Below are 25,041 nucleotides of genomic sequence, written 5' to 3'. Positions count from 1 at the left end.
GATCGTGGTGAGGTTAAACCCCCACCCGTGACTGGCTCCGGGCGGTAGTTCCCGGAGGGTCATGACTGAATTGTCCGTTCCGGTGGGCGAGGCGGCCGCTTTTGGCTACACGCGGTTGATCGCACGCCGGCGGGCGTGAATTCGTAACAATATAGTTGAGTAAGGTGAGGATAGATGGGGCAGTTTCAAACAGTATGATATAGTTGAGCTGGTTTCAATTTACATTCAAACAATAACTCTTCCTCGTCTTCTTCTTCTTCTTCTTCTTCCCTTACAATAATGGTGAGTCTCATTCAATCTTGTTTCTTATATTGATTTAGATTCAGAAAACACTAGCTGTATTCAACACTTTTTTATTCAACATTTCCATTTTATCCAAGTAACAGTAATGTATCACCCTCTCAAGCAATATTTCTGATTATTCACCGCCTTTTAAAACAGGTCGCTCTGCTTGCAACACAGGTAAGAAAAGGATACGAACAAAAAAGCAGCTGATATTTCAAAAATTTATTCACAAGATTTTTAAGTAGTGAAAGTTATCTTTCTGATTAAGGAGACTTCTGAGGTTTCACTGCTAAAGGCCCAGTCACACCTTGACGTTTTAGCTAGCTTATGCCGATTTTTGGAAAATTTGTCTAAAATGCTGGTACACGTCGAATACGTTATGGGTAAGTTTTGATAACATTGAGAGCACACTGAAAAACACTGCCATACGTCATAGTACGCTGGCTTTAAACGTTGAACTTTTGGGTTTTCCTCGAATTTTTTCATGTTTGAAATTTTACGACGTATGCCGGCTCACACTATGACTCACACGTTCCGCTACGCTGGCCATAAGTTGTAGGCACATTATGCAATCGTTGACACACGTTGAAACACGTTACTTGTAAGTTACTCATAAGTCAAAACACGTCGAGGTAATGTTTAGCGTACCCGAAACTTATTTCTAACCTATGAGTAACGTTTTGTAAGCACGGTACACGAACGTTGTTCACACTTTGCAACACGTTACTTGAAAGTAATACTACTACTACTACTACCAACATCGACATCAGTAAATTCTCTCGAACAACTATTATTACTACTAATAACATCGACATCACTAAATTCTCTCGAACTACTACTACTACTACCAACATCGACATCACTAAATTCTCTCGAACTACTACTACTACTGCTGCTACTGCAACTGCCACTGCTTCTGACATTGACATCTACTCAACATGGAGTCTGGAACACTGACGGGTTCCTCTCGGGAAGCCCATTTGTATATACCAATTCCCCTAAACGCTACCAATACGCCATTATACGGTAGCTGTAAGTTAAAAACACGTTCAGTAAGTTCTGTGGTCGTCCGAAAGACGTCAATCAAATTCGTCTACATACGCCAATGTGCGTTTGAGATACGTTACACATAGGTTCAAAGCACGCTACTAATAGGTTCAAAGCACGTTACTCGTAGGCTAAAAATTAAGTTTCGGGTGTGGTAAACATTACCTCGACGTGTTTCGACTTATGAGTAACTTACAAGTAACGTGTGGCCTACGTGTGTAAACGATTGCAGAGCGTGCCGAGAACTTATGCCAGCGTATGCGGAACTTGTGAGCCATACGTCGAGTACATCGTAAAATTTTCAGCATGCTTGAAATTTCACCACGTACTAGACGTACCACGTAATATGCCAGCATACTTCATTGTTTTTCATCGTGCTCCCAACGTATACACAACCTACCCATACCGTATTCGACGTGTCCCAGCGTTTTAGACATATTTTTCATAGGTCGGCATACGCTGGCTAAATCGTCAAGGTGTGACTGCGATTTTGACACTTCCAATTTTCAGGCGGTTATGATTTAAATCTGCGTGCGCAGGTTTTTAACAGAGAACGCCACGAGTTCGTCAGCGATACGTGCAGCGCGCTATGACCAAGTTAAACTATCGTTGGGCATAGGTTGTGAACGCCGACAACAGGCTAAGCATTCGTTGGTATAAGTTATCTTTAACACAACGAAACGTTCTGTTCCCATTACTAATACGTTATGCATACGACCAACACGTTATGAATACGACCAAAACTTTTTAAAAAACCTCAAAACTTCAGCGTACGCCAACGTTTTACGTGCATTTTTATACGTTGCCATTCCTGGCTAAAACGTCAAGGTGTGACTGGGCCTTAACATCGACACTGGTTGACCAATTCGCAAGACAAGAGTCAAGTGCCACATCACAGACACCTACTCTGAACGAGAGGTGTGGCATCTTAAATGCAGCTAAGAGGTCCAATAATACTAGCACAGTTATTACCTGTGCCACTGATGAGAGAAAGGTCCAATTCTGAATCGGCATATTCTGCCACATTTGATGCAAATAAAACCAGTTGTAGCTCGATTCTGAGCATTGACTTCATGTCGTCTTTTCTTTTCTTGAGCTTTGAGGAAACATTTTGCTTTGAACGTTTCAAGACCAGCATCGCAGAATTTTTCTCCATTTAGTTCAATCAAGTGAATCATGCTCACAAGAGGTACCCATCCATGTCACGGGCTTCAAGGTTCGATTTCCACTCATCTCTATACCTTGTACAAGATCAACCTCAATTCCTCTCCCATCTTTTAATTGCTCATATAATACCAATAGTGCATATAAAATGCTATTTTTAAGTATTGTGTCAATTAAATCAGTTAGTAAACATAAAAACTTTACAAGCAATTATTTTATAGAAGGCGATGTAGTGTCACTGAGATCCTTACCCACATGCAGGCCTCAAGACGGACTTTTGACATGATGGTCCACAAAGTCATGTGCTCAGGCAACGTGTCACTGCTGGGACAGATTATCTCGTCTGGGTAAGGTGGCTCGGGGAAATTTACAGAATCACACTCGTATGCCGCCAATGTCACCGATGCTATGTGTGGGCCCTGAAAATATAATCGCACACACAAACAGCAACATTAGCAATAAAATTACCTCTAAGTAAAACTAACAAAGTTTATATTCCGTTTTTCCAAATAAAGTCCCTTGAGAATGGTGTTGTCAAACTGCAATTTACTATCTTGAATAAAAATCTAAGCTCCTAGATTGACAATGTAGAAAAAGCACAAGTATGGGGGGGGGTGCAGACAAATACAGGTTCTAGTTGAGCCTTATCGACTTGGTAGATTTAACGTTTACACGTGTACACAGATATGCACAGGATTAATCATCACAATTCAAAATTTAAATCAAAATAATATTGTCCTTCACTGGTCCAAGTAGAGGCCAATCACACTGACATGTGTGGCATACGTGGGAGGTTTCGGGGCAGGAGCGTGAAACACTTCCCATCCCAACTGCCTTCCGGTCAGACAGTTCCTTTTGGACTATTAAAATATTTTAAGACCATCGGTAGCATTTGAACTGAGATTTGAAAACCAGTGGTCAAAAACATGTGTACCACCATTAAGGGCAAATAAATAACTTACCAGGTACAGTAGGAAGGTGTGCAAGCCTGTACCCAAGCCAAATGAAGACAGAATGCCTAGCCCAAGCCAATAGATGCACCAGAGCACTTTCTTCTCCACGTGGCGCACATACTGCACACACAACAACATGCAATCACATTACAAATACAACAAGAATATCAATAAAATATCAGCCAATTCAGAGACAATGTTGCCTGAAGGATCATAATGCATGTTTGGTGATTGCATCATTGTTTATACAACAGTCATTGACATCATAAATATATATATATTACAACTCCAAGCACTCCTTCCCAAGTCACGGCTGATCCTCACCTCCTGATGTTCTCCCTCCATGTAATATGCCACTGCAAGCCCGACTAGCAGCGTGACAACAACAGTTACATAAGCTCTCCATCTCCATAACCTGCCACAAGGTAGAACAGTGATGAGAAAATAGTACAGGTCTTGCCACCCTCGCAGTAGCATAGTATTATAATTACATTCAATTGGAGTCAGTTGGAAAAACAGGCTGTTGAATGTATGTATGTATATGTATGTATGTATGTAGTCATGGTGAAAAAGATTGGCACCCTTGCACTTTTTTCAAATAATTCATAATTTTCTCTAAAAATAAGTTGAAATCAACGCAAATATTTGGTCTCAACAATTCTTGATTTCACTGTTAATATTACAGAACCTTTGTTTTTGATTCAGAACTGAATATATCCTTTTAAATCAGATAATAACTAGAGGGGGAGCACTCGGTAGAGTGCAAAACCTCCGCCGCCAATACTGCTGGGTCACTTAAGTGAACCTGATATCCTATTCATTATAGGTCAAAACGGATCAGACTCTACTGAACCACGATTGAATAAACTAAACTAGATCGACGCGCAAGTAGAAATGCCAAAAAAATAAAATCGAAAATTTTTTTGAAAAAAAAAGGTGCAAAATTTTTTTTTCTCTAACAAATGTTTTTGGGGGGGGTTGGAAATCACTTAAAACATGTAGAAATGCAAAAAAAAAAATTCAAATATTTTTCAAATAAAATCGAATTTTTTTTGAAAAAAAGTTGCAAAATTTCTTCTTTTTTTTTCTCTAAGAAATTTTTTTTTGGTTGGAAATCACTTAAAACATGTAGAAATGCAAAAACAAAATTCTATTTTTTTTCAAAATGGCCGCCATAGCGGCCATATTGGACTTTGGACCAAGTCCAAAATCTAATGGCATGATCCTTGGACCATACCTAATCCTCCCACCAAGTTTCGTTGAAATCCGTCCAGGAGTTTTTCCGTAATACTGTTCACAAACAAACAAACAAACAAACAGACAGGGGTGAAAAGAGTAACCTTCCTCCATCTTCGAAGGCGGAGGTTAACAAGTGAAATCCTTCAACATAGCACGTGTGGTGAAGCAAATGAGTACACTAATGTTAAAATATGCAATTTATGCTTTTTCAGTTGAAAAACAATTAAAAAGCGTACTTACTATTTGAATTGTAAAAATCTTGTTATTATTGTGATAAGCACCTTTATATATATATAACAGAAGGAATGAAATCGTTCGATACAACGTGGCAGGGGGCCGCAAAAGAATGATAGCATAAGAAGAACTTAGCTTTCAGCGATCGGCGTTCAAGGTGAAATGCGATGGTGGGTGGAAATGACGTCTTTCGGCGCGGAATGCGATGGTGGACGGAAATGACGTCTTTCGGCGCGAAATGCGATGGTGGGCGGAAATGACGTCTTTCGGCGCGAAATGCGATGGTGGGCGGAAATGACGTCTTTCGGCGCGAAATGCAATGATGGGCGGAAATGACGTCTTTCGTTCGTTCGTACATGAGAGGGGCGAGTTTCTTGTTTTTTTTTCCGTCAAGCAATAAATTTAATGGTTTTCACATATATAACACATTAGTTTCACAAATTTCCATTGAAATACTTGGGTATTTCCGTCAATTGTCACCATTCCCGTTTAGGTTACGCACTGCCATCGACCGGACGGCCGTCATTGGCTGTCTTGAGGCACGTGGGGAGGGGGGGGACACCGAAGACACCGGAGACGTGGTAGACACCGGCGACATTTCAAACTCGGTGCAATTGTCTATAGCGCACGCGCTGTAAAATGAAGTGGCATTGACAAAATTATTGACACCCTCGACTTAATATTTGGTAGCACAACCTTTGAACAAAGTAACTGCAGTTAAGCGCTTCTTATAGCCATGAATGAGCTTCCTGCACCTCTCTACTGGTAGTTTGGCCCACTCTTCTTGTGTAAACTGCTCCAGTTCTCCCAGATTTGAAGGGTGCCTTCTCCCAACTGCTATTTTCAGATCTTCCCACTGGTGTTCAATGGGCTTTCAATCTGCACTCATTGCTGGCCACTTCACCATTCCTGGGTGCTTTTTTGAAATGTGTTTGGGGTAATTGTCCTGCTGCAAGACCCATGACCTTTGATGGAGACCCAGCTTTTTGACACTGGGTTGAACATTGCGCTCCAAAATGCCTTGGTAATCTCCTGATTTCATGATGCCATGCACACATTAAAGGTAACTAGTGCCAGAGGAGGAAGAGGGGGAGGATGAGATTGGGACCATACTCTGTGCAGAGCGTTGGTGCTGCTTAAGCAGGCTCCTTGGCTATGGGGCACAATTCTGGACGGGTCGCCACTCCGACACAGTATACCAGCATGCTGGAACTCATTTTGCCGACCTCGGAAGGATGACAGGCCGAGTTAGCCCCACCTGGTATTAATTCAACAGCTGAGCGGGATTTGAACTCAGGACATAAGGATCCAAAGCCCGCCGCCCTAACCATTAAGCCAACACCAGGCAGTGCCAGAGGCAGCACAGCAACCCCAAAGAATCAATGAATCTCCTCCATGGTTGACTGTAGGGAAGATGTTCTTTTCTTTGAAGGCTTCATTTTGTTTTCTGTAAACATAGAGATGATGTGTTTTACCAAAAAGCTCTAATTTGGTCTCATCTGTCCACAGGACATTCTCCCAGAAGGATTTTGGCTTGTTCAGATGCATTTTGGCAAACTCCAGTTGGGCTTTCTTATGTCTCTCTCAGCAGTGGGGTCCTCCTGGGTTTCCTTCCATATAACCCCCTTTCATCGAGTTGGCGACGGATGGTCAGAGTTGAAACTGTCGTACCTTGTGTCTGAAGGTCAGCTTGAATCTGTTTGGCAGTTGATCACGGCACTTTCTCCACCATTCGAACAATCCTTCACTGCAATCTTCGATCAAGTATTCTCTTGCAGCCACGTCCAGGGAGGTTGACTGCAGTGCCACGGGCCTTAAACTTCCTAATAACATTGCGTACGGTGTACACAGGAACATCAAGGTCTCTGGAGATGTACTTGTTGCCTTGAGATTGTCTATGCTTGGCTACCATCTTGTGTCTGACCTCCACAGACAATTCTCTGGTTTTCTTTCTTTTCTCCATGCTCATTGTGGTACACACGGGGACACAAAACAGCAGAATAACTCATTTTCTCTGTTCAAACTGGTTGAATGAGTGATTTTTATATTGCAGGCACCTGCAACTCACCACAGGTGAGTTCAATTCCAAAGTAAAGGAGAATCACCTACTTGAAATCTAATTATTTCTAACATCTTCTAAAAGGTGCCAATAATAATGTCCAGGCCATTTTAGGATTTCTGTGTGGAATAAGCAAAGATTTTGTAATTTTTTCAGCTGTTTTTGTTTTGTTTTGTTCCACTGCAAACCAAAGAAATACATATGTGGATACCAAAATATTTTTAAATTTCAACAATTTTTTGGAAGAGATAGTGGATTATTTGAAAAAAAGTGAAAGAGCGCCAATATTTTTAGCCATGACTGTATATATGAAAGAGGGTTCAGTCCCGAAAGAGTTGAGGACAGGGTTAATTGTGCCGATATTGAAAGGGAAGGGTGATGTTCAAGACCCGGGGAAGTACAGGGGGCATTAAGCTCCTAAATCATGTCATGAAGGTGCTGGAGAGGATTCTGCACAGGGAAGATAAGAAAGTGTGGAGCTGGAGATCGAAGAAGAGAAGCAGAGGTTTATAAAGGGTAGTGGGATGACGGATGAGATGTTCACGCTGAGACACTTGGTGGAGAAGAGGTTGGAGGTGTAAGGTGAAATGGCATCGGGATTTGTGGACCTGGAGAAGGCGTTTGACACTGTCCCAAGAGAGATGATGATGGCGACACTGAGATAGATTGGAGTGCTGGAAGCAGAAGTTGCGTTGGTGGAAGGGATGTACAAGGGAACGAAGGGAAGAGTCTTGGATGGTCTTACGATGTTTGAAGAGTTCAGCCTGAACATCGGTTTGAGACAGGGAAGCGCTCTCAGCTCACTAATGTTTACCATGGTGAAGGAGCTGTTAAGCAGGAATGTAAACATGAGGGGAATTCTGGGGAGGATGTTGTATGCGGCCGATCTGACGATTGAGGTAGAGAGTAGGCGGGAAATGAAGGAAGCATTGGGGGAGTGGAAGGAAGGCATTTGAGAAACATGGGCTGAAGAGTACGGCGAAGACTGACGTGATGTGGGTCAGGCAGCAGAGAAAACAAGTAAAAAAGACAAAATGCCATCGCCCAAGTTGTTTTCGTAATTTTGCTGTATGGAGTTAAAGGGTTAGCCTATATTTATATTCAACTACTATGGCCACCAGTCTACCAGTCGGCCATCTTTGATCAGATCAGATCACAGCTAATAAATGAATATCAGGTTAGAGGGGAAGGAGATCAGGCAGTTAAATAGGTTTGATTATCTGGGGGTGGGGGGGAGGACAGTGACCAGGGATGGTAAGTTGGAGGCAGAGGTGTGCAGGGGGATTCAGGTGGGTGCGAATGCGTGAAGAAGAGTGGAGGGATAAAAGGCAGACAGAAATATATTGTTGCGGTTCTCTGAACCGCATGCTTACAACAGAGAGGTGCCCCAAGACAGTTATGCCATTAATATACGTGCAGAGAGACCCCTTCCTTTTGTTTAGCGGGACAACGGGGAGTGTGTTGCGATGGTCTAATAGTTAGGGTTATTAAATAATTTTCCCCTCCATTTCATTCCCACTCTCCTTTTCTTTTCTGAGGCAAAATCCACGACATGCGCTAGGTGCTGGACTGTCGCTTTGAGCTTCCACGACAACCCACGGTACCCTCCCTCCGATCACTCCTGAGGTAAATCTGCCTGCTGCACCAGCGTCTATCCGAAACCAGACATGTGCGGCGAGTCACATGCGTTTTCGCTGTAAGGTGGGCCGGCTGCCGCGCCACCATGGAGGATCTGCTGCACCAACGTCTACCCGAAACCCGGCCGAAGCTGGCGGACCACGTGAGGGGTCGGGGCCAATCAAAGCGCCCGATTCGGGCGATGACGACGAATTCTGCATGATCCCCTCCCCCGAGCTTTCGGCTCTATAAAAGACAGAGAAGCTCCTCCGTCTACGTTGGGTGGTGTGATGTGTGTGGGTGTTTTCACGCGGTGTGTTCCTGCTTGTCGCCTCCTGTCTCTGGACTCTGCCCTTCTCCACTCAAGCTCCTCCTTCAGAACACAGGTTCCACACGTGCGGCTTGGGCAAGAGACAACGCGACGACTGTCGGGTACCGCACCTCGGAGCATCCCCTCCCCCGAAACGCCCAGGTACTGAGAGCATAACCTCAACCCCCTCCCTCCCTGGCTGCAAAAGTCCCTTCTCATTGGGATTTCTTTTTCTGTGTGTCTGAGTGTGCTGGCACCTGTCTGTTAAGTAAGTCTGTAGAAGATCATTATTGTTGTTACTGTTATTAATCTCGCGTCAAGTCTGCCCTGTGTCTGCTTTCGTAAGTTGCTTGTATTATTGTCGCACCCCACATCTCTCTCCTCTATCCCTGCATTACATACCCCAATAAATCTTTACTGTGCCACATATTTTTCCTCGCCCGCTTGTTAATAAATTATTATTAGGAATGTTCCCTGCTCGTCTTTGTCTTTTCTCCCATTGGTCCAGCATGGTCCGAATCCTACTCCAGCCGGGACTTTATTCCCAATGATCCGTTCCTTTTAGGCGGTACGTCCTTGGCAGTGTCGCTCGGCTGCATCCAATCCGGAAAAGTGATCCGATTCGGACAAGGCGTACCGAGGACGTGGTTCCCCAGTAATTAAACCACGTGATTAATTAGGCAACCCGATTAACCCAAAGACGGGAGGACCCAAAGTCACGCGGTTGAGTTATTGGCGTCCACGGTCGGTTAAGCGACCCGCCGCGTCATGGAATTATCCGTGTGCGACGGCCTACAATTCCGGGGAGTCTGTTGGGAATCGACATAGCTTCCCCCACCTAGTGGTCTTCTCACCTGACCCCGCAACAATATCATGGAAATTGAAAGGGAAGGTTCTTATATCGTGTGTAATGATGACCTACCTTTATGGTCTGGAAATGGTGGCACTGACATAGAGACAACAAAGGCTGCAAGTTTGTGAGAACAACTGGATCAAGAGGATTGCAGGAGTGAAGAGAGTGGATATAAGGAGGATGGATGAACTGAGGGAGGAGAATGGTGTGCAGATGAGTTTGACAGGGAGATTGGTGAAATGCCAGCTGAGCTGGGCTGGGCACTTGGTGCGGATGGGGGAAGAGCGAATGGCAAAGAGTAGATAGGTTGAGGAGGGATATCAGGAAGGTGGGAGTGGTTGAGAGTTGGCTGAGGAGAGAGAGAAGTGAAGGAGTGTCAAGGCAAAAGCTTGGTGCTATCCTTATAAAGGGAAGAGGAAGAGGAGAATGAACAATAAGCTTTTTTTCCACTGGTATTCTATCCACTCTCTGCAGATGTGGATTCGACCCTCTCCACCCTTCACCCCCTGCCTGCCTCCCCACCCACCAAACACCCCTTTCCATAATTCTACTCTGTTAAGACTTCAAATGCCACCTTACCAGCTGGGGAGGCATTATATCAACCATCAAAGACTCCTTCACAAAGGCTAACTGAGGAGGCAGGCCGAACCCAATCTAAATTTTCCAACTCTCATCTCTCCCAACAGGACAAGCTCACTTCAAGACCGAATTCGGTGTTGCATTTGCATCATATGCTCCTCCTCTGTTCACAATGGTTCTTTTGCCATGTGGTCATTCAGCATTAAAAAAAAAAAAAAAATTCACAGGATCTAGCAGTTGACCAATGCTCGATGGACATGGCTTCATCATGGAACTCTCAAATATAAAGTCATCCTCAATCTCGTATGAAACCAATATTTCCAGTACCTGTTAAAGAGTTAGAATTCTCCAAATGGAAGGCAAACCACGGTGAGGATAACTTTCAATCCTTCGAGAGAACCGAGAAACTGTATCTCAATCTTGAGGCATTTGAGAGAAACAAACAAATTGTAACGAGAGAGCAATCTTTCAGAACTTTCACTTTCTTCCAAGTCATTGTGGTATTTTGGCAAGTTGCTTTAGTTATAGATTGTGCATTCCTTCTCTAACCCCTCAATCCCTTTTGATGACCAACTCACTTTGACAAGGGTGAGTGACAAATCTTGCATCAAATGCCTGTCCCCAACCTCTTGAGCATCATCCCTGCACCATCCACTTCCTGATGCGTTCTTCTTTCCTACCTGACACCTCCGATCTGAATCTCTCTTCTGCAATCAATGGCAATTTATATGGTTTTTCACACCATCTGAAATGTAGCCCTGCTTGTGAATCTACATGCCAAAAAGGATCAAGGATTTCTCAAAATGTGTCACTTGCTGACTTAGTCAATGCCAAAACACAGTGTGACCTATTTTGGGGAATCTTCCTTCACCCACTCTTTGGCAATTGATATCAACAGGATAGAGTACTGGATGGTGTATATAAATGACCCATTCATCTCCTGTGCGCTGAATGTTAGAAGAGGTTCAGTCTCTGAAATGCCACGACTCCTTTTTGGCTGACCATGTTTCCAGACCGGCCTACATGCAGGCCAGACAACAAATGGACATTCTTCATTGTGCCGAGTTCTCCATTGGCCTTTATGATGCTGCGGACTACAAGACCACGAGTCACAGGCATCTGGTGCAATGTTGGGGTGCAAGACCTGCTATTGTCCCACCATAATTTTTCTGGATATAATATATGTGGGACTCGTACCACGTTATTTATCTCCATCATCTGTCCTGCCTCAGCTTCCCCAGATAGAAGATGTTCATTATGACAATCCTCTCTTCATTTCCCTCCCCGATGTCATTGCTGTCTTCCAATCTCACCTCATTCATCCCTTCCTGAACACTTTGGAACATCCTTTCTAAATCCATCCAGTCCTTCAACATGTCCTTTCATTCTCTTTGATTCCTCAACTTCTGGCCCCTTCATATTTGTCTGTTGTTTTTATTGATTGCTGCCCCCATAACACACTGTCCTTTTCTCAATCATGAATTCTTTTTTATTTTTTTAAAGACCTATTGATGCAAGCCAATGCATATATCCAGGAAAAGACATCCCTCTCCACCCACCCCTCCAAAAAAAAAAATTCACTGGTTACCTCAGTTCCCAAAACAAAATGTATGAATGACGTTTTTTTCTTTTAACTTAAAAAAGAAGAAGAAAAAAAAAAAAAAGAGGTTAAACAAACATCACAACAAAGAAAATGAAAAAGACCACAAAACAGTCATTGGAATGATAGCGAGCTGGACATCCCTTGTGAGCCCTGTGCAAGTCAGGACTAGACAAAGACCATAGAATACATACTGCAGCACTCCTTCGCATGCTTTTACACTGCTCTCACACAGGAAGTATTGACACGTGGTGATTGGCCGACGCCAGAGCACGATGCCCTGTCGCTCTTTGCGCTCCTGTTGGTGCAGCTTGTGCAGAGCGCTCACCGCTGCCTTGCCCACTACGGGTGTGAGGATGGAGGGGTGGGGTCAATGGGCCGCATTATATTTGCATGCAAAACTAAGTTTGCACTTGCTATTAGAACAGTGAAAAACGATGTGGCATACTTGTGGTTGGAGGAAGGCCATTTGATCCATCACACGTTCTCTGCTTGGTTTTGGATGCAGAGGAAACTGTCGACCGCGATACAGCCCTGAAAATGGAAAGGGAAGGAGGCGAGTCAAACATTTTTGCCGTTTTTGTGCACATGTGTTTATGGCTGCAGAGATGCAAAATAATGAGGACATAGCTTTCAGGACATTTGAAGCTACATGGTCTTTGAGATCTGGATTTTCCTTTTTGCTCTATTTTATGTGGTGTTGACTTAAAATTTTGATTTCTCTTGTGACAGAGCCGAGTTAAAATTGGGTCACGAGGACCAGATATAAAATTGAGGATTTCTTTTTATATACAAGGTCTTTGGCTCATAATGGAGCTGCCACTCACACATCTCACACACACAGACATACTGGTGAGACAAACAGCCACCAAGCTTGGGGGAAGTGCTGCCACTTCCTGGAATACTCTGGGTACCAGTGATGTCACAATAATGGCGCTGCCTTTCTCAACGCACTCAGCGGCGCATTTCCTTAGGAGGAATTTCCTCCTCCCCATGGATGCCAACATATGGGGATTGTCCATGCTCTTAACCTTTTAAATGATGACTGCCAAGCAAGGCAGCAGCATGTACCATTTTCTAAGTCTTTGGTACGACTCGGCCAGGGTTTGAACAACTGACCTCCCACACTCGGAGCAGATGCTCTAACCATTACACCACAGAGTCTGGTTCATTAAACTTTAAAGTTAAGTTCTCAGTTTGTAACAAAATATTTATTTACTTATCAAATAACTACTGCTCTTCTTCCTCCTCCTTTGTATGCAGCACAAGGCTGCAGGTAGCATCAATGGCTGTGGGTGCAGCTGTGCCACTGATGCAATCAATACCCCGATTACCAGTACACTGGCACTCATTTCGCTGACCTCAGTCGGATGACAGGCTGAGTCAACCCCATATGGTATTAATTCAACGGCAGACAGAGGGTTGAACTCGGGACCCGAAGATCCCAAACCAGCCACCCTAACCGCTAAGCCAACACCAGGCTTTATCAAATAACTAGTCAAACGAGATAGTGCAGGGCGAGGTGGCACACTTATCTTTGAGCTGTCAGGTCGACGTTCCATTCTAGACTAGATTGTAATCCATCAGCCTTGGTGCTTCATCGGCAGAGCATCGCATTGCAGTGTGTCATTTCACGGATGAAGCCTGGTATTGGCTTAGCGGTTCAGGTGGTTGATTTGCAATTCTAGGGTCATGAGTTTGAGTCTCGTTGGCTGCTGAATTAATACCAGGTGGGGTTGACAGCCTGCCATCCTTCCGAGGTCGACAAAATGAGTACCAGTGTACTGGTAATAGGGACACTGCATCAGCGGCATAGCTGCATCCCTAACCAATGATGTAACCAGCAGCCATAAGACTGCACTCGAAAGAGAGATATTCCATGGATGGGTGTGTACCTGAGGACCTGTCTGCTAGCATTAGGTAGTGGATGCAAAAAAAAAAATCCCTCAGTGCCTTTCATAAAGAGCAAGCGAGTTATCACCAGCACCCTGAACAAATTATAATGTCCAACCAGCTCCAGTCAGACATCAGGTCTGGTCTGTCAGTTTGTGAGAGTTGAGCTAATCTTCCTCTTGCAGCCTTATCCTACAAGGTCGAATTAATCATGGCTAGTAAAGAAGTTGTCGTAAGAGACGTACTTCATAACTCTGATGTGAATGCAAAAAGTGTTTTCCTTGTTGCTTTTGAGTAGTGACAAGAAGGTTTTCTTGTGTCCTCGTTGATATAAAATAAGAGCACAAGAAAACATGAACAACATTTTTATCTTCATGTTCTCGTGTGCTCTCATTTATCGAGCAACCTTGCTTGCATTCCCCTCTTGAAACGAGTAAATCAGCGCACAAAGCGAAAAGTGAAGTTAAGCAATTGTTTCACTTTGTCTGTCTGTCTACAGACTTCAGTTTATGATCAAACTCATTCTGATCGTGCATGTGTACAGACCAGCGGGCTAATTTTTTCACTCTGTCTGCATGTCCGACAGCCAAACAAAACTGAAAATCATTCCATACAGGAAAATGACTGTTTTTTTTAAGGACGTCATGAAGGAGAAACGGGCACGAAGAACTAATGTAACGTGTCAAATGAGGTGGTGTGATCGATGCTGCTTCAACGGTGGTAATCTTTAAAACCTTTAAAATCTTTATTTTATTTAAATTGAATTATATACTTGAACAATGGAGAACACAAATCGCCACATTGGCACTTTCGAAACCCTTTCGTTGACAAGTACTCGGACAACCTAGTATGGCATATTACCATCATCTCGACCAATCAAATTTGCTGCTTGCAGACTCCGCTCACGTCCTTCTTTCTCGACACTGCACGGGGTAAGGTGTTCCATGAACTCTTCAGTTATAAATGTGTAAATTCAAAAAAATATATTATCTTTTTTACTCAAAAAGGTTTTATACAAGGATCGATGTAATAAATGTGTGATTCATTGTAATTTTACAAACACGCACATGACTTGCATTGCTCAAGTATTGCCCGACACCAAAAAAGGCCGAGGTTATGACACAACTGCAATGTGGCAGACATAAAAATTAGGAAGTGGTTTCAAAATCCACCTTTTGAAATGCAGTGCTGTATATTATTTGATATTCTGGCCTAAATTCGAACTTTAACAATTTTGTACATTAATAAATCCATAAAAGGTCATCCAGGAAGTGTTTTTTAGTTGGATTACCCAAAGGTGGAAGCAAATGCACCACAGTTAAGCTTGGGTGAATTAGATTTTTTATTATTTAATCATTTCAATGGCTGAGGTAAGAGTCGAGTTGGCTGAGAGAGGGAAGTGGAGAAGCATCGTGGTCAAGGCACGGCAGAAGCTTGGTGCAATTGGACCTCACCCCTAATAAAGGGAAGAGGAGAACAATAATAATTTCAATGGATAAAAATCAATGTTTATTACGTTTACAACCGAAGGTGGACGAAGGTTACGGTTTCATCCCTTTGTCTGAATGCCTGCGAGCATCTTGGATTCGGACGAAACGATTTGATTTTGGTGAAGATCCCAATCTGGATCCGAATAGTGGAATTATTTTTTAAAGCGATTCTTCACCATTGAGAGATAGAGCAAAACCGATATATAGCACGACATCTCAAAAAGTCGTGGACGGATTCGGATGAAACTTGGTGGACAGGTTGGGAAGGTGACAAGAACAAGCCGATTCGACTTTGGTGAAGATCTGGATGGAGATCCGGCCTATCATTGGGATACAAAACGTAAACTAGTCAGCCTGGTGGAGGTATGAGCTCCATCAAGTGCAGTTCTAGTTATTTTTAGATTTCATCAATCTAAATTTTTGATGATTAAATAATGATTACGGTGCGTAATACCCATGGTATTATTAAAGTGCCATTTAACCATGCATTAAAAAAAGAAAAAGTAACTGCTAACACAAAGTTAACGTGCATTTTCAGTGAACCACCACTGAAGTGTGACAACATTGACTCAAGATCAGATCATGTTAAAAGAAATGTGTTTCAATAAAAGACTACATGATCCAATTTAGTGTAGCAAATGATTGTTTGCTTTAAACATCATGCAAGGTTTCCAAGGCTGCATATTCTTGGAAGTCACCAGTATATAAATAGCACAAGTGGATACGAATGGGGATTTGAACCTTCCGTCACCGCAGCACGGCTCCACATGTGCCTCCGTAGCAGGTCACCACTGTTATCGCAATTGGAAAATAGTTGCCTTCGATGTTTGATGAAATCAAAGTCTGGAGAGTTGCGCAAGATTATCAGGTTACACGTGTAAGATCCTATGACAGAAATGCCGTATATAGCTGTTTACACATTACCTGCCACCCTCTTGAGGGTGTAGAATTCACTTGTGCCTACAAGCAATTTCCACACAAGGGATGTTGATTTTACACTTACTCGAATCACATTTTCAAGGCATACTAAGCTATGTTAAGAGTTAGTTTTGTTGCTACAGCGAAAATAAATTTGGGCAGCACTATGGGCAGCATTTCAGGGTCAATTCCCATCCCACTTCTTCGTTCATGTGCAACACAAGGCTGTGGGGTAGCATCATTGGCTGTGGGTGTGGCCATGTAGTGCCCTCTGCTCGTAAGGGCAGGAAATTGTAATTCGTCCAGTTTGCCGGCGATAGCTCGCCTACTCTTCACAAAGGACGCTGTGGGATCTTTAACGGCGACGGCACACACATTGATGAATCGCACTGCCTGTGAAACACCAGGATGAGTTTACAGCTGGGTCGGGATTCAAACCCAGACAAGACAGCTTGGAGGCGAGTGTGCGTACATCTAGGCCATCCCATGCCACTGCAAGGAAGACTGCAGCTGCATGACCCTCTGAAGATGTTGAATGGATTACGGTAGATGTTGGTCTGATAAATGGAACATGTTCTTCAATCCTGGAAAAATCTCACCATCGCTTGAAGGATCATCACATTAACCCACCTGTCTATTTCCATTATCAGCGACTGGAAAATGTTCGGTCTCTTGAAATTCTAGGCCTCACAATCAGCAATGAACTGTGCTGGGCCAACCACATAGCAATGGTGGCCTCCAAAGTCAGCCACAGACTAGACAGGACATCTTCTGTCGATCAAAGTCTTTCTCTGGAAAATCAGAGCTAATCACAGTCTGCAAGGCCTTTTGCTGCAGCTCAATGGAGTATGGTGCCCCAGCATCATGTCTGTCTCTCCTGGATTCTGTGACATCTGAAGATATGAACATCATTGGGATCTCCCACGACAAGGTCAAAGCACAAGGTGTATTACTGGTTTCACATCACAGACAGGTCGGTGGTCTCTGTTTCTTAACCACCTCTTCACCAATGCAGCTCTGTCTTCCCTCTCCAGCAACTCCAGGATGCACAAGTTCTTATAGTACCCCTCCCCCCCCCAACACTCCCCCTCCTGGTGCACCTTCCAAAATCCAGACCGAGTGACACCTTAACTGCCTTGTTTATCGCTTCTCCTGGCTTAAAGCAAGCAATGTGCCGCCACCTTGTGTCATCCCCCATGTTGACCCACGATCTATACTACCACCATGAACCCTTCAGAACCCAACTCCATGTTTCCTCCTCTTCTCTCACTCTTCCGTTCCTGTTCCTGCCCAACAGTTGCCATGCGAGACCACTGTCAATTGAACCATGCTCTTCCATCATCCTAATTCTTGTTGAGGAAAAGAAAAACTCACAACCTCCAAAATGCTAACTTAGTACCTCCACTCAACCACCACAACAGTGGCAAAAATGAAGATGCAAATGTTGTTTTCACCTCAAAAGTTGCACTAAAACCAAACATCAAACAAATAGTAATCATACACATCACAACACAAGGAAGAGAAAAGGAATTAAGGCAATCAGAGAGTTTCCCACATTAAATTTTATATCTACAAAAGAAAATGGAAGCTTTTGGCGTTGGGGGTAATTCATTTCATTGGCTTCCAGACCTTTTGTCAGGAAGGAAGCCAAGGGAGTTATTATGATGCTCACTTGATATAGAATTGCTAATGCCGAGTACTTGATGTCAAATTATTCTGGAGAGATCATGCTGCGGACGAACTAGAAAGGCAAAGAGTGTTTTAGTAGACAAGGAGCTTCGATTCGAGGATGACCTTCACAGTACTGCAGGAAAAGTGAAACCATCAACGTAGGTAATTAAAAGATCCTTCAAGGACTGTACCTGCACAGAAATTTCTGGTTGACATCATGCAAGAGAATGTGCTCCAGTTGCATGGTCAACGTGTGACGTAGACAAAGACGATGCCGAATGTGTTAAAGGCAGGGAAAAGGATGCCAGCAGGTCTCACCTCAGATTCAAAATCCTTAATATTCCCACTTTGGAATGGAGATAAAGGTTTTTAGAAAGCTTAAACCATTATTGAGGTTGTCCGATTAAACTTCCTGACCATGCAGATTTAGCAGAGAACTAGATGACGTCTGACCTTCGACACGACTGGGTGGCATCATGGTTAGAGCAGCACTGCGAACTTCTACAGTCAGAGCAGACATTAAACACGATAGGTGCTGTTTCCTCGATGCTGAGCATTTAAAAAGGATGGAGTATGATCAAACAACCATAGGTTGGCAACCATTACAATCGGCATGTTGGGTCTATAATGACCTAACATTGCAACGGGACTCGTATTATCATCCCTGTACAAGACGTTTCGGCGTGACCTGGAGTGAGCTCTTTTTCACGAGTTAAAGCAACAACCACCAAAATCATGTTGTAATGGCTCGGTCTGCGAATACATTCAGCGGGATTGAACAACAACAACATTCTCAGTACAAGGAAGGGGAATGTCACAGGTAAACCTGAAACAAATAAAAGGGCTACAAAGTCATTGGAATCAGAGAAATGTCAAAGGGGTTATTATCTTGGCTCTCCATCAATTAAAATTCAAAATAAGGAAAATAAGACACTTCATGTTGTTACCTCCACCACCGAAGGTGAAGGAGGTTATGTTTTCACCCCTTTCTGTCTGTTAAATTGGTGGAATCCTTCGGATTTCGGCAATTATGTTGGTCGGTTGCGTGTGTCATTCTGTGTGTCTGTCTGTCTGTCTGTCTGTCTGTCTGTTTGTTTGTTTGTGTGTTTGTTTACCCTGTAGCAGCCAAACCGTTTCAGCGATCATGACCAAACTGGGTACAGACGTCGGCCATGGTCCAACTTAGACACTTGTAGTTTTTGGTGAATCTCGGTCAAAGGTCAAGGTCACCAAGAAACCGACATTCTTATTTTCGTAATAACGTCCGCTAAAATGGTCGTATCGACTTCAAACCAAATCCAAAATGTGCATCTTCCAATACTGCATCCAACCATATGTCTCGTTGGGGTGTCACACCAACACCCTTCTTAGCGGTCGGGGGTCGAATGTCGGGTCAAAAAACGTTCAAATTGTGATAAAAAACGCCATTTCAAGTCATGATCATGACCAAACTAAGTGCGATAACTCATTAAACAGTAGCATTATCGACTTATAAGAACCAAATTGATTTCCAAGTTTTTGTTTTTTCAGAGATCATGGAGATATGACAAAGTTATTCCGTGCAATTCCTTTCTCAACGAGCAATTTCATTTGTCTGTCTGTGTGCAGGATATCTCAAAAAGTTGTGGCCGGATCTGGATGAAATTTTGTGGACACGTTGGTTGTGCGACAAGGACGAACCGATTCGACTTTGGTGAAGATCCGGATCAGACTCTGACTACCAGAATGGTTTTAGCCACGTCTCGCGTAGCGAACGCTATCACCAAGAGAGCTGTTCTTGTTCTTTTTCTTGTTCTTCTTCTTCTTGTTCTTCTGGTGAAGACAAAACCTTTAGGACTCGGCTCTTTTATATACAGGATCCGGATCTCCTTAAATACTAAACACCTGTACACAAAGGGTGCCTTTTGAGAGCGTCTATCATGAACTTTTAAATATATTCGGATATTTGCTTTAAAGTTCACGTTACTATTTAATGTATTGAAATTTCGTAAATACACGATTTTCTCGTCATGAACGAGGAGCCTCCATGACGGGTCTCGCTATTGACTCCATCAAGGCACGTGACGAAATATCGGAGGTTGCTGTTGTTATTGCCTTTAGGATGCGGCTCTTGGACACATTTGTCCTTGTTTTTTTTTTTTTTAACAGATTCTTCACCACTGAGAGATCAGGCCAAAAACTATAATATACAGCACGATATCTCAAAAAGTTGTGGACGGATTCGGACGAAACTTGGTGGACACGTCGGGTGTGTGACAAGGAAGAATCGATTCCATTTTGGTGAAGATCCGAATCCGATTCCGGCTACGAGAATTATTTAATTTTTTTTTTACTTTAAGTGATTCTTCACCATTGAGAGATTGGGATCAAAAACCATATAGTCCTGTCCCAGCATAATATGTCAAACATGTGTTGGGGCCCCGACATGTTCTCGTGGAGCGGGCATCACGTGGTGGAGGCATGCGCTCCACAGAGTCGTGGTGTCCACAGGTTATTGCACAACACCGTTTTAAACACACAAACCCATGAATGTTTCCCGGTTTATAACAAGGGACGATTTTTATCTTGAACAAACTCCAACCGAGTATTGACGCGTAAACTAAAAGGTATTTATTAACGAGCTCTCGGAGAGCCCCCTCCCCGCCCCCCTTTCAGAGCCAGGAGGACGATGATCGCACGTTTGGACAGGTCTTCCTGGATACACACACACAAACCGTCATGAACTGGCTCCTTGTTCATCATTCACTCGATTAGCTGCAGATAAAATATAAATCCTTCAAAGCTATTTGCAAAATTATTCATTAATTCATTGACTGAAGAAACTACACAAACGACGAAAGTATAAAAAAAATAAATAAATAAATAAAAAAACCGCTCAACAACGTCTTCAGCAAATCACTGGTTTTAATCACTAAAACTTCAACATCACCTCAGTATAGAAGTATATTGGTTACTGTCAATCCAAATTAAATAAAACAAACTAAAACGTCCCCCCAGCTGTTAGACTAAACTAAAACGTCCCACCCCCCCCCCTTTAGAGAACAGCACCGTACCGTTTCCCATCGCCCTGCATTTCACGCTCGGATCCACCTCAGCACAAAAAGGCGGAAATCCGACTTCACATAATCTTCTTCTTCTTCTTTTCTTATTTCTATTCATCTTCTTCTTCTTCATCTTCTTCTTCTTCTTCTTCAGTGATATCAGACGATGTCATAAATCAATTTCCTTCGTTTTTCACGTTGAATATGTCAACGTTTTTTTTTATCATTGACAATATCGAAACAAAAAAACAACATTTCTTCTTCTTCTTTTGAGTTTCATGGCGTTTTCAGAGTCGTTATGCTCTATATAGGCCACTTGTACAAAAACTTGGCAGGACAGGGAGTTAGTGAGTTTTCCCGTCATGTCGTTTGCCCAGATTCTTCATGGAATTTTAATGCCGATTTGCAGACTCGAGGGTGCGTATGGACACACGTATGTCCGATAGGCCGAACAAGCTTATGATCTCCACCTCTCCAATACTGTGCAAAAATGCGCGATCTGGGTACCCCGAACATTGTATTTAAATAAAGAGGAGGTCCAAATCTTCGGGCACTCAACACAACTCGCAGGACCAAGGGGGGGGGGCAAACTATCCGATGGAAATAGGAGTTTAGATCACAATGTTCGCGCCTGATGCAGCCTGGAGACTGTAACTATGGTTACCTGATTTATTCGGTGTGGACTGTTTTTGTTGTTGTTGTTGTTGTTGAGGGTTTAATGGCGCTGTCAGAGCCAGGAGGCTCTATCTATGCCACGCACCAGAATCTGATCAAACTCGCCCACAGCCAGAGCCCTTCAAAGGCAGATACATTTTAAATTGGTCTCCCACATTCCTTCAGGAATTTTAATACCGCCTTACAGAGTTGAGGGTGCTTCCAGTTCATCCGCCGCAGCATCACCTGCAGGTCCAACACCCTTATCCCCATAACTCTTATACACCGTACAAGATGCTGCCTCGATTCCCCATAGAGAGGGCAATTTAGAAATAAGTGGTTTAAATCTTCAGGCTTTCTGCACACATCACAGAACCCGTTGGGTGACATCCAATTCTATGGAGGGATGCATTTCAGGGACAGTGTCGGAGTCTTACTCGACAAAGCACGATCTGGTCCCTCCGGGAGAGCCTGGAGAGTTCAACAAGCGGAACCACCTCCGACTGCAACTTGTGAAAAAAATCTTCCCTTTGTGCAGGAGTCCCACTGACATTGCCATTTTCCCACAATACGGTCCTTGACCAGACTAATGATTTCTGAAAGTCCCAAGATGATTTGGGTGACATCGTCCATTCTGAGGGCCTGCTTTGCCCTAAGGTCACTGGCCTCATTCCCCCCGATGCCCACATGAGCAGGGATCCAGCACAAATCCACCACCAGACCCCTCCAGTTCATGATGTTATACAAATGCCAAGGTTCCAGGACCAAGTCATACCTGCAGCCACCCTGGAAGGATTCCAGTGCCTGTAATGCCCAAAGTGAGTTCGAGAGGATAACTGCACTAAGTGGATTGAACTCGATTATCCATTCCATAGCAAGGACGATTACAAATAGCTCCGTGGAGAAAACTGAAAGATGATCGGTTAACCGAAAAGCCCTGACCACACGGACATCGGGGATACATATAGCCGCCGCTGTCCTTCCTAGAGAGGGTTCTTTGGACCCATCCGCATATATATGCAAAGATTGACTCCAACTTGTATTTATAAACTCGATAGCCTGGTTGCACTTTACCACAGGATTAACTGAATCCATTTTTCCCCAGAGATCCATGCGGAGACTTAGGGGTTCGAGTGTCCAGGGGGGCCAAATGGGGGCTTTATGTTAGGGGCTGACTGGAAGGGAGTCCAGCTCCATTTCCTTGGCTAACTTGATACAGGCCAGGCCAAGAGGCAAGGAAGCAGAGTTGTTGTCGAACTTCAGGTATTCCCAACAATTTTCAAAAAAGGATTTGCCAGGATGGCTGTCCCCAGAAGAAATGGATCTAGCCCAATATTTCATTCTCAGCATCTCCCAGCGAAGGGACAAGGGCATCTCACCTATTTCCACCAGAAGGGCAGACACTGGAGTGCGAGTAAAAGCACCAAAATATACACGAAGGGCTTTTGACTGGACAGTCTCAAGTCTTTTTCGGTTGCTCTTGGCCATATCACCGAAAGCCAGGCATCCGTAATCCAGGTGGGAACGAATTTTAGCTTTGTATATCATGAGAAGACTGTCACGATGTGCTCCCCACTCTGTTCCAGAGGGACAACGTAATAAATTTATGCCTTTGGCACATTTACCGATCAGCTCCTTCACCTGCGGGGTCCAGGTGAGTCCCTTATCGAAGGTGACTCCTAAGAAAGACACCACTCGAGATGGATGGATGCAAGTGCCATTAATTACCATTGCTATATCATCCGTTTTCTTCTTACGAGAAAATATGATAAACTTGGACTTATCAGCTGATAGTTTAAAACCCCAGTCTTCGGCCCATTTCTCCACGAGCCGGATATCGCCCTGGAGTTTTTTACTCGAAGTAGCAAGATTTTTACACCGAATCCACATAGCAATGTCGTCAGCAAACAGGAATAACTTGCTATGGAGCTTGTGGATGGAGGCAACATCATTTATCATAATACTAAAGAGTGTTGGGCTTAAGCAGCTTCCCTGGGGAATGCCCTTATCAGAATGAAACGAAGAGGAGAGGCTCAGGCCAACCCTCACCTGAAATGTTCTATTCGATAAAAAGTCACCAATCCAATCGTGCATTCTGCCATTGACCCCGAGATTACTCAGTTTATAAAGGAGGCCATTTTTCCAGACTGAATCGTATGCCTTTTGGATATCGAGGAACACTCCCAGAAGAGACTCCTGATTACCTAGGGATTTCCTTGCATCATTTGCCAGTGCGGAAATGTGATCCATAATGGACCGTCCCTTTCGAAAACCGCTCTGGCCTTTATACAACAGGTTGTTCTTTTCAAAGAAGAAGACCAATCGGTTATTCACCATTTTCTCCATTAATTTGCAAACAACTGAGATAAGGGAGATTGGCCGATATGAAGATGGGACAGTGCCATCGTTCCCCTCTTTCAGGATAGGAATTACAATAGCGTGTTTCCAATCGCTGGGAAGCTTCCCGAAAGCCCAAATCCTATTGAAGAAACTCAGGAACACTCTCAACACCCGATCCTCCAAGTGTTTGAACACAAGGAACGATAACCGATCCGGGCCTGGGGCGCTATTCTTAACCGAACGAATCACTTGCTTCTGTTCCCAAATAGTGAAGTCAAGATTGAGTGAAGGGTCTGAAGGCAGAACTGTATTGGTGATCACCCTGGTTTGACTTACAACTTGGGGAAAACGAGCCTCTAAAACGTCATCCTTCATGATATTCTCACTACTAGAAAAGAATTGGCCCACGGCTTCTGCCTTGTCTGCATGAGAACACAGGGCTATGTTCTGGGAAATAATCACTGGAAAAGATCTCCCTCCCGACTTAACTCCCTGTATACTTTTGACTCTTCCCCATATAGTTTTGAGAGGGCTATCCGGATTAACTGATGAACAAAATGATTTCCAAGAGGCAGACTTGGCCCGTTTTATAGTTCTTTGGGCTATCGCCCTTTTCCTCTTATACTCTATAACGTCCTCCAACCTGAGGGTTTTCCTAAGTCTCTTTAGAGCCGCCCATCTTCCCTGGATTGCCAATTTGCAATCCTCATTCCACCAGGGGACCTTAATTTTCCTACCCCCTGTAGGAATTGAGGTTGGGATTGTTTCCCAAGCAATGTTATACATAATTTGTACAATATTCTTATTGATGCTATCTATGTTGTGAACACCAATCTCTTCCTTCACTTCAATCTGACACATCGATCTGAAAACTGACCCCAATTCACCTTAGAAAAGTTCCAAGAAGCCGGATCGAGTGAGTCCACAGAACCCCTTTCACATTGGAGATTAGTGATCACAGGAAAGTGATCACTCCCTCAGTTGTCATCGTGGACTACCTAATTGCATCTCGCAGCTTCTATTGAAGAAATAAGAGTGAGATCCAGAGGGGACATCTTCCCTGTGGATGGATTTATACATGTTCCCTGTCTGTC

At 43.6% G+C, this 25,041-nt stretch overlaps 1 protein-coding gene across 1 annotated transcript in view; it reads right to left on the bottom strand.

Annotated features, from left to right (window-relative positions):
- The window catches only part of VMP1 (vacuole membrane protein 1), a 54,071-nt gene extending 32,982 nt beyond the window's left edge, over positions 1-21,089 (bottom strand). The window contains exons 1-6 of the mRNA XM_085879573.1: positions 20,966-21,089; positions 12,389-12,474; positions 12,135-12,282; positions 3,774-3,864; positions 3,459-3,569; positions 2,748-2,915 (exon numbers count right to left, since the gene is read on the bottom strand). Of these exons, the coding sequence (XP_085735699.1) occupies positions 2,748-2,915; positions 3,459-3,569; positions 3,774-3,864; positions 12,135-12,282; positions 12,389-12,474; positions 20,966-20,985 (624 nt within the window). The 5' untranslated portion in view covers positions 20,986-21,089. The remainder of the gene's footprint in view (positions 1-2,747; positions 2,916-3,458; positions 3,570-3,773; positions 3,865-12,134; positions 12,283-12,388; positions 12,475-20,965) is intronic.
- Between the last annotated feature and the right edge of the window lie 3,952 nt (positions 21,090-25,041).

Source organism: Eptatretus burgeri, chromosome 4 (assembly GCF_056783735.1).
Source record: "Eptatretus burgeri isolate ZD-2024b chromosome 4, Ebu_testis_v1, whole genome shotgun sequence".
Classification (NCBI taxonomy): domain Eukaryota; kingdom Metazoa; phylum Chordata; class Myxini; order Myxiniformes; family Myxinidae; genus Eptatretus; species Eptatretus burgeri.
Note: the sequence above shows the minus strand (reverse complement) of the source record. Positions and strands in the feature narration are given on the sequence as shown.